This window comes from Apium graveolens, chromosome 10 (genome assembly GCF_009905375.1).
Source record: "Apium graveolens cultivar Ventura chromosome 10, ASM990537v1, whole genome shotgun sequence".
Classification (NCBI taxonomy): domain Eukaryota; kingdom Viridiplantae; phylum Streptophyta; class Magnoliopsida; order Apiales; family Apiaceae; genus Apium; species Apium graveolens.
In genome coordinates this window covers 218,292,594-218,302,240 of record NC_133656.1, presented here as the reverse complement: position 1 = coordinate 218,302,240, position 9,647 = coordinate 218,292,594, and the positions used below count along the sequence as shown (strand labels likewise).

Below are 9,647 nucleotides of genomic sequence, written 5' to 3'. Positions count from 1 at the left end.
CCCTGCGACATTTACTATTTTGCCCATGTATTTTGATAAATATATAAAATAGTTGTCGTTGATAGGAATCAAACCTATGCCAACTATTTACAAATTAACACAGCTAATCAACCACCTTGAGCTAGAGACACTTGTTGTTAAACTTTTATAATATTAAGTACTGACTTAGAACTTATACAACAAGTTTTTGGGAAAATATTTTATTCAAAATTACTGTTTTGGCCATGTATTTTAATAAATATCAAAAATAGTTGTTGTTGATAGGAATCGAACATATGCAAACTTTTTACAAATTAAGCACATCAACCACTTGAGTTAGAGACACTTGTGGTTAAACTTTTATAACATTAAGTATTGACTTAGAACTTATTTATTTACACGAGATGTCTTGCCTTACATTAAATTTTATATTTATTTTAATATTTATATAAAATCTGTTATCTTTATAATCTGTAGCATCAAGTTTTTGGGGAAATATTTTATTCGAAATTACTGTTTTGCCCATGTATTTTAATAAATATTAAAAATAATTGTTGCTGATAAGAATTGAACCTATGTCAACTATTTGCAAATTAAACACATCAATCACTTGAGTTAGAGACACTTTTGGTTAAAATTTTATAACATTAAATATCGAGTTAGACATTACTTATTTACACGAGGTGTCTTGCCTTATATTAAATTTTATATATTTTTTAATATTTATATAAAACATAATGATTTGAGACTTGATTGAATAACTCATTTCAATATGCTAACTTTACACTTATAATAAACATATGACTTCAACCAATTGAGCTTAAATTTTGATAAAATCGAGTATTGAGTTACATACTTCTTTCTTTATTTTGGGTGACTAAACCTATATAATTCAATATTTATATAGAATAAAATTATTCTAAGACTTGGTTAATTAGCTGATTAAATTATAATAACTTTACACTCATGTACAACAACGGGATTATATTTTTTTTAATTTATACATTTAATAAATAACTTCTTGTTGATAATATATTAATATATTAACTTGTTGATAATATCTTACCATATAATAATAATTTATTAATTATCGAAAATCGGACAATTAACTCACATCGAGATACTAACTTTATACTCGTGTAACCACTAATGGTATAATCAATCCGAGTCGAGCCGAAAACTGTCAGGCTCGTACTCAATTAAAAATGTTCGGGTTCGAGTATGAACTCGAGTTCAACCGAACTTTAAATTTTAAACTCGAAATTCAGGTCGTAAAAAGTTCGATACGTTGAAATTTTTTAGGGAAAACATATAATTCGAAATTAATATTTTGCGCCCTTATTTGAATAAATATGGAAAAATATTATTGGCTTGTAGAATTGAAACTGTGACACCTATATTCAAACATTTGATTTCAATCGATTGATCTAGAGGCTCATTTGATTATATTTTGATAACATCAAGTACCGAGTTATATATATTTTTTCTTTATATTGGATGGCTAAACCTATATAATCTAATATTCATATATAATAAAATTATTCTAAGACTTGAGTAATTAGCTCACTACAATATATTAACTTTCTAATCATGTACAACCACGTGATTTTAATTATTTTTTTATTTATAAAAAAATTACAAATATTAAATAAATAACTTGTTGATGTTATGTTAACATATTAACTTATTGATAATATATTACAATTTAATAATAGTTTATTAAATATTGAGACTTGGATAATTAACTCACTTCGAAATACCAACTTTACAACAACTAAGGGTATAATCAAGCCGAGCCGAGTCAAAAACTTTCAGCCTTGAACTCGATTAAAAATGTCTGAGTTCGAGCACAAGCTCGGTTTCACCTGAATCTTAAATCAAGCATGTAACTCGGGTCATAAATAGTCCAGTAGCCTCAAGTTCGGCTCGAAAATGAATTAATTTCATCAAATATTGACAAAAACTCGCAATATGATAGATTATGCTCGAATTCGATTCTAATAAATATATAAAATATTAAATATTTAGATATAAATATATTTCTATTAACAAATAATATCGTCTCGATAAGACTCGTGAACCTTATGAGTCGAGTAATTTGAATTTCGAGTTCGACCGTGCAAAAAATTTTACTATTTTGCCCCCATATTTTGATAAACATGACACCTAAATATTATAATATTTTTGGTATCTCCAGTTGAAAAAAATCATTGAGACTTGATAGAAAACCATTATTTTTAATGAGTGCACTCTAAACTTTACATTCACGACACAATATAAATTTAAGGATATTCGTCATTACAGTAGTACTTCTAACATGAATCACACAATATTTTTTTTACTAGATTTTGCCAATGTGGGTTCTCATGTGCTCGTGTTATTGTATGAAATAACACGCAAATATCGTAAAATTACACAAAAATAGCAATTTTTTATAAATAAAGTCAGTCCGTGCCTTGCACACGTAATAAAGCTAGTTACAATAATAGCCTACGACCAAAACACGTTAACCTAAGGATATAATAGATCATATATGGCAATTCGTAGCCGCCTCCCTCCTCTTCTTTCCTAAAATTTGTCTATTTTCAAGTAAATCGAGGGGTTTTCACTGATTTTCTGTGGTGAAAAGCCCCAGCCCTTCATTCTCTTTTGTTCTTGTTAATTTCCTTTCAATAAAACCCAATTTTTTGGGTGTTTGTGTGTCTCTCCTCTTGTAGTGTGTGTTTTTTCTCTTTTTTTGGAGTGTTTTGTTCTGTTTTTGTTTGGTCATCGTTGAGTTTATTTGGTGTTGTATCTATTGAGAACGAGTTTATTGACATTTTTGATGATCTGCAAATCCTGCGTCGAATCTGGGCGGTGATAATTATTGCAAGAGCTCACCTTTCAGAATCAAAGATTGTTCATCCTTCACGGGTTTACACTTTCAACATGTTTATAGCTGGTATCGGGCATGTAGATAGTTGGAGTGCCTTCAGCATGTCTATAGCTGGTATCCGACATGGAGATAGCTGTGGTGCCATTTCTCCAATTTCAGTTTATGTGATTAGTAATTCTGAACATTGGGCTAACAATGGTTTTATGTGATATAGTCAATTGCGATGTTGCTATTTTTTTTTTATCGTAGGTAACCCGCAGCCGCTACCCTTCGGGTGCGCACTGGGTAAACCCTACGGGCTCACGCAATAGCCTGCAAATAGAGGTGGCCACTTGTGCGGGTTTGAACCGCCCAACCGGGACCGACTCGTAGTAAAGCCCGGATTTATTCGGCCCGGTTCGGGCCGGTTCAGAACCGCACAAATCGTTAGATTTCACGAGCCGGTTACGAATAGAGTTTTCGAAAACCAGGACCGGACCCGGCACGGACCGCACAAGACCCGCAGGACCGCACGAACCCGTGAGCTCGCACAGCCCGCGCGAACCCGTGAGCCCGAACAGACACTTGGGTTGGTTTGTTAGTTTGCTAAGTTGTAAATGTAGTAGGAATGTTTGTTCTTTTTATATGTCTTGACTTTCTAAATTCAAATTTCAGTGTCAGCTAACTATAGATCAGTAGTACAAGTAGAACCTTAAAATAGATATATAAAAAAATTATTATGAAAAATAATATCCTAAAGCCCATATCACCGATTATTTTTAATATTACATAATTTTTTTGAATTTAATTTATAAAAAATTTAAATTCTAAAATTTATTTATTTGAAATTTTAATAATATAATTCGATAATATTTATTAATTATTGCTATAAAATTATTGCCTAGATATGTGCAGTACTACTAGTCTACTACTAGACTACACTCCAGTACCAAACTCATTTCAGAATTAATGAAATTGACACAAGCCCGACTCGTCGAGCCCGCACAAGCCCGACTCGTTGAACCCGCGTAGCCCGCCAACTTGCGTGCGATTACGCTTCCTCTTTCTCCAGTTCAAACCCGGCCCGAGTCCGATTCGCTTCTCCACCGGGCCGGTTCAGTGTCCAGATTTCTAGTGTTCAAACCGTATGCGGCCCGGCCCGAACCGCACGGACCGCACAAGTGGCCACCTCTACCTGCAAACCACGTGAACCAAGGTAAACCGCATTTAAGCGACAGACTCTGACTCAGGAGGCATAATCATAAATTCTCCTCCCGTGGGATTCTCATAAATTCTCCTCCCGTGAGATTCGAACTTGTGACCAATAGGACAATTTTCCTCTCTTTAACCAATTGAGCCAACCCTTGCGGGGGCGATGTTGCTATTTTCAGATATGTTGGTGCAATTTGGATCGATTGTAATGTATTTGATTTCGTTTTTACCTTTAAGGAATTTTAAATTTTATGTGTTAAATAATCAGAAAACAAATTATCTAATTATTTTAGTATGTTAGTTGTTTTACAACATGGTTGTATCGACAGTTGATGGTTTGTCTGAGCCTTACTATATTCAAATGAAAAGTTTTTTGCATTTCTAAAAAAAATATAGGATATAACAATATAATTTATTTTATTTACAAATGTAGCATAATCTTTCTAATTTTTGACGTTTTAGTTTAAGGAAAAGTTGATAAAATTATGATTTGAATTAAATTAAAGTGTTTAAGCTGTTTAACAAACAAGAGTGAGCCGGCTTCTAAATACATTCCATAGTCCAAACAGTGCTTCTAAATTTCTAAACCCGCCCTCACCTCAGCGTCAGCGATGGCTTCCGAAAAAGACGCGGCTCTCGCCGCTGCACCTTCCGATGCTCCCACCATGTAAATCCCCCCCCCCTCTCTCTCTCTTTCTCCTTCTCTCAGCTCTTACGCCGAGCGCACATCTTTAATTCATTGAATTTATTAGTTCATCTTCTCCTAAAACCCTAATATAAACGACTTCCTGCTTATTGATTTATATGTTAATTTGTGTAATTCCTATTGAAATTTTCATTTATTTGTTCATAAAGAGCTCAAAATCAAACTAAAAAATTTCATTTGACTGGCCAATGCTTACATTTTTTAACTATCAAGGGATTTTTTCCTCGTTTCTGATATTGTCATTGTTTAATCGAAAAACTTAGGGATATTATTTTAAAATATGATGATCTGTTTTCTTATTCTTTTCTATTTACTCACTTTATTTTGTTGATTGTATATCACGAAATGAAATTCTGTATTATGTTCCAAAGTTGTGTTTGAATCGAATCAGTTTTACGCTACTAATTGGTTTATATATAATGTCAACACCGAGTATTAGTCAGAATAACTCTGTCAAAGGGAGTGCTTTTTGTGGGTTGTGCGGTGCGTGCCGGGCCGGGCCGCACACGGGTTGAGCACCTGGAATGTCAACAGTGAACCGAACTGTTTAAGAACGAACCGGGCTCGGGCCGGGTTTGAACCGACGAAATTGGACTCATAACCGGTACACGAATAATCGTGAGTTAACGGGTTGTGCGGGCGGTTAACGGGTTGTGCGTGTGCCTGTACAGTGTTAGAATAATATAAGATCCTTGAAGGACCATTCTCTAATATCTTGAGGTTTTAGAGTAACTGGTTCCTTGACACGGTATCAGAGCTCAGGTTCGATCCCTGCCACCCCCAATATTTCTCACAATTTATGAGGGACACGAAAGACAAATTTATGCCCCAAAGATGGGCGCCCGTGATCCACTCTTCGACCCATAAATGGGCTTTCGAGTGAGGGAGTGTGTTAGAATAATATAAGATCCTGGAAGGGTCTCTAATACCTTGAGATTTTAGAGTAACTGGTTCCTTGACATACAGTTTATTCCATATTTCCACTTCAATTCAAGTTGTGGTAGGAGCAAAGCAAATGAACTAGAATTATTATAAGTATTATTATAGTCTTGTTAGTGCAATTTGCAAGTGGCAGGAGACAGGAGTAGTCTAGATAGCAAACAATTAAGGCACAACAACCGCGGACCTATGCGGGCTGGCTGGGCGGGTTGTGCAGTCGGTGCAGCTCGCGGGTCGTGTATGTGCGGGCCGGTCCGGTCCCGGTTTTCAAATATTAGATTCGTAATCGGCTCATATATTTCAACGAATTGTTCGGGCTTGAACCGGCCCGGTTCGGTCCGAATAATTACGGGATTCCGTACGAGCCGGTCCCGAACAGGCGGTTCAAACCCGCATATTTGGCCGGCTCTAGTTGGTGGTAACAATTCCAGTCAAATGCGTATAGCTTCCGATACATGAATAATATGTGGAATGGAAATCTGTTGAAATTCATCATGTTCAATTTGAATTACAGTAGAACTTTTTAATTTTTTAATTCTATAATTTTATTGAATTAATTAGTAAGTTGAGATGGCTAATTGCATATTTTTCTATTTACATATTTAGTAGTACTCGTATTTATTTATTGACTTTTGAGGCTGGATCGTTTTACAAACTTACAATTCTATGTCAAGTGCTAAAGTTCGGGAATAATCCAAGTATGCTTGTTTTGTCAAGATATTTTACAGAATCTTTTGGCTTAAATGTGCAGATTTGACAAAATCATTAAAAAGGAAATTCCAGCCAATGTGGTTTTTGAGGATGACAAGGTAATGCTACATAGCATTATAACTTCTTTCAAGACCAAATTCTCATTGCAGTTCTGATCTAGTAAAGAATAGTCGTTGATAAAGCTAATCAGGCACACAAGTTTAATATGAAATTAACTGAAACACACAAACACCCACACGATGACCTCTTATTTCTGGGAAAATGTCTAAATCTAAAAATGTTGTATGCTATAACTTGCCTGTACTTTTCGTATTTTGGTTGTGGTCATAGTAAGATGAAGCAAATTTGATAATGCTTGTATTGTTTTAATCTTCTGTGATTAAAACTTGACTAATGCAGACCCGACTTGATCATATGTTCTGGTAGTTACATATCAATGCTTTGTTTACTGCACATTACACAACTATGAGAAAATTCTTGCGTTTGGTATATTATAGTTTAATAAATAGAAAGAATCATGATCCAGTTTTAAGGCAAACCCCAGATTTAAAATTTTAGTGAGGCTTAATAATGTTCTTTTTACTACTCATGCGGTCATGCCTTGTTATTGTTTTGCATTTCTTAATGTTTTAGATTGGTTTAGCCTTAGCCTGTTTTTGAAAAGTAATTCTTGTTGATGTTAATTAATATACTTTATTTTTTAGTATGTCTTGTTTTACCCTTTCTTTAAACACAAAAAGTAATATTTTTCATTGTTTAAGTTGCTCAATAGTTTTAGTTCATTCATTGTATGTTTATATCATGACTATTATAGCACGTTTTTACTTTTTCTACATTAATTTTTTGGAAGGTACTAGCTTTCCGAGACATCTCTCCGCAAGCTCCTACACACATTGTGATTATCCCAAAAGTGAGAGATGGGTTGACCGGACTCTCTAAGGTACCCTTCAATTATTTCTTCATTGTCGTAACATGGTGTATTTATTGGAGGAGACGAGTCATGATCTTGTTTGCTCTGACACTTTCTGAAACTGGAGCAGTTTGTTGATTAAACTTTAGCTATCTAGTAACCCTAGCAGGATGAGTACTTCTAATTAAATGAATAACACAATAATTAAACTTTAACTAACGTAACTCTTGTTGTTTACAGTTAATAATTTTTCACTTATCGCTATGTTATGGATGCTCTTATCTTACAGGCAGAGGAAAAACATTGTGAAATTTTAGGCAAGCTTCTTTACACTGCTAAGCTTGTTGCTAAACAAGAAGGTCTAGACGATGGCTTCAGAGTAGTGATCAATGATGGTCCAAGTGGATGTTAGTTTCTTTTTAATTTCTGTTGATCCCTACCTCGTGTATACTTGTAGAAAATTTTAATGTTCCTCAGTTCTTACAGACATGTTTTAATGTTCACAGGTCAATCTGTTTATCATATTCACCTCCACCTTATTGGAGGACGTCAAATGAACTGGCCTCCTGGCTAAAGACACAGGAATACCAGGGTTGGTTCCTTCTACTCACGGAGCATGGAGAAGAAATAGCATAGCAGTGTAAAAGGGGAATTAACCCATAAATAAATGAGTGTCATTTGCGGAATTTTTTGTTGATGTCAACTGAATCTTAAGTGATGTCAGAGCCTGAATTTGAACTTTATGCTCCACAGAACTATGTTACAGGCTTATAGCTTACAAATTCTATGCGGTTATATTATCTTGAGTTGTATGCATGGTTGCAGATTTCGAAACTGGAACTAATCGGTTGAATACGGATTTGTGTTTTATCGGGCGGTTTTTTAAAAATTGGAAGATTTATTGGCGATGTTTTAAAAATTGGCCGCTCTGGACCAGAGGATATATGTTATATGTAATCACGGAGAACCAAGCTAGGCAGTGACTCTACTTTTTATCGACAAATTGGATCAAACTGGAAATTTTAATCATAAGAAAAAGGGGGCCGGTCTACAACAAAACGTTTATTGTAGACCGGTATACAACAAACAGGTTTTCCACCGTTGGATGGTGGATCTAACGGCTGATAATTAAAACAGCACCCAATGGACCGCGGAAAGCGGAAATTTTTAGCGGTCCGGAGTAATTACCAAAATACCTCTCTGCACGGACCGCGGAAATTTTCAGCGGTTGGTGGTGTTTTTTGTTTAGCTAATTCTTGGCAAACGCATACTCTTAGAATAGATATACACAAACACACAACCGCTGCAGACACAAACACAAATGCAGCAGCAGGAGCAACACCCACAGCAAAGAATATTTTGAGCAAAATCAGTCTTCTTTTTCACTAATCAAGGTATGTAATCGATATCTTAATTGTTATTTACAGTTTTATTCATATAAACTAGTGTTTTTTTCTTGTTATAAATCTGAATTTGTGTATGTAATTTTGATATTTAGGGTTAATTAATGTATTAATTAACATATGAATCGTACTATGAATAAATTCAAATTTTTATAATTTCTAGGGTTCATAATTTGGACTTGATTTAATATCGATTTTAGGATAAATTTGTGTTAATTTAGAATTAATTTAGTGTATAAAATTGAAATTTACAATTTTAATTCGAATTTACAATTTTAATTCGAAATTTTAATAATCGAATTTATAATTTTAATTCGAAATTACAATTTTAATTAGAATTTTTAATAATCGAATTTATAATTTGAATTAATTCGAATTTATAATTATAATTCAAATTTTTAATAATTGCGTATAAAATTAGATTTTTATATTATAATTCGAATTTGAATGTAATGAAAAATCTGTAAATTCGAATATTAGTGCTAAATTTAGTGTTAAATTTAGTGACAATTTAGTGATAATTCGAATATTTAGGAATAAATTTAGGATTATTCGTGATAATTTTAGTGTTAAATTCGAATTATAAATAAATTTAGTGTTAATTTAATTTATTTATAATTCGAATTTGTAATGATAAATTTAGTGTTAAATTCGAGTTATGTTAGTGTAAAAGTATGGATGCAATTAACATATAATTTTGTTGCAAATAATGGGTAGTTATTTCGAATGTATTGTGAACTTGGTGTTTATATATGTGGTGATTGTTTTTATTGTGTACGTTGTGGTGTTTTTATTGTGGTGATTGATGAATTTTGTTGGCAATATTTTCAGGTATGGATAATTTTGATGATTTTGGGAATATGTTGTCGGGTCCTAACGCGCATAATATTATTTGGGATAATCGGTATCACGTCAGTGAGGATGTTTGGGATG

The 9,647-nt window shown here is 33.6% G+C and overlaps 1 protein-coding gene across 1 annotated transcript; it reads left to right on the top strand.

The window, feature by feature from the left end:
* The first annotated feature begins 4,571 nt into the window (after positions 1 to 4,571).
* LOC141689698 (adenylylsulfatase HINT1) lies at positions 4,572 to 8,111 on the top strand. The gene is made up of 5 exons (XM_074494054.1): positions 4,572 to 4,712; positions 6,442 to 6,499; positions 7,252 to 7,341; positions 7,601 to 7,718; positions 7,818 to 8,111. Exons 1-5 carry the CDS (start codon positions 4,657 to 4,659, stop codon positions 7,883 to 7,885), a joined length of 390 nt encoding a protein of 129 aa, XP_074350155.1. The 5' UTR covers positions 4,572 to 4,656; the 3' UTR covers positions 7,886 to 8,111.
* Positions 8,112 to 9,647: the final 1,536 nt, after the last annotated feature.

Bases quoted from the DNA above. Each gene is read 5' to 3' on its own strand.
- LOC141689698 (XM_074494054.1), top strand. From the start codon at position 4,657: ATGGCTTCCGAAAAAGACGCGGCTCTCGCCGCTGCACCTTCCGATGCT. The intron at 6,500-7,251 runs GTAATGCTACAT...ATTTTTTGGAAG, and splicing joins TGGTTTTTGAGGATGACAAG to GTACTAGCTTTCCGAGACAT. The intron at 7,719-7,817 runs GTTAGTTTCTTT...TAATGTTCACAG, and splicing joins CAATGATGGTCCAAGTGGAT to GTCAATCTGTTTATCATATT.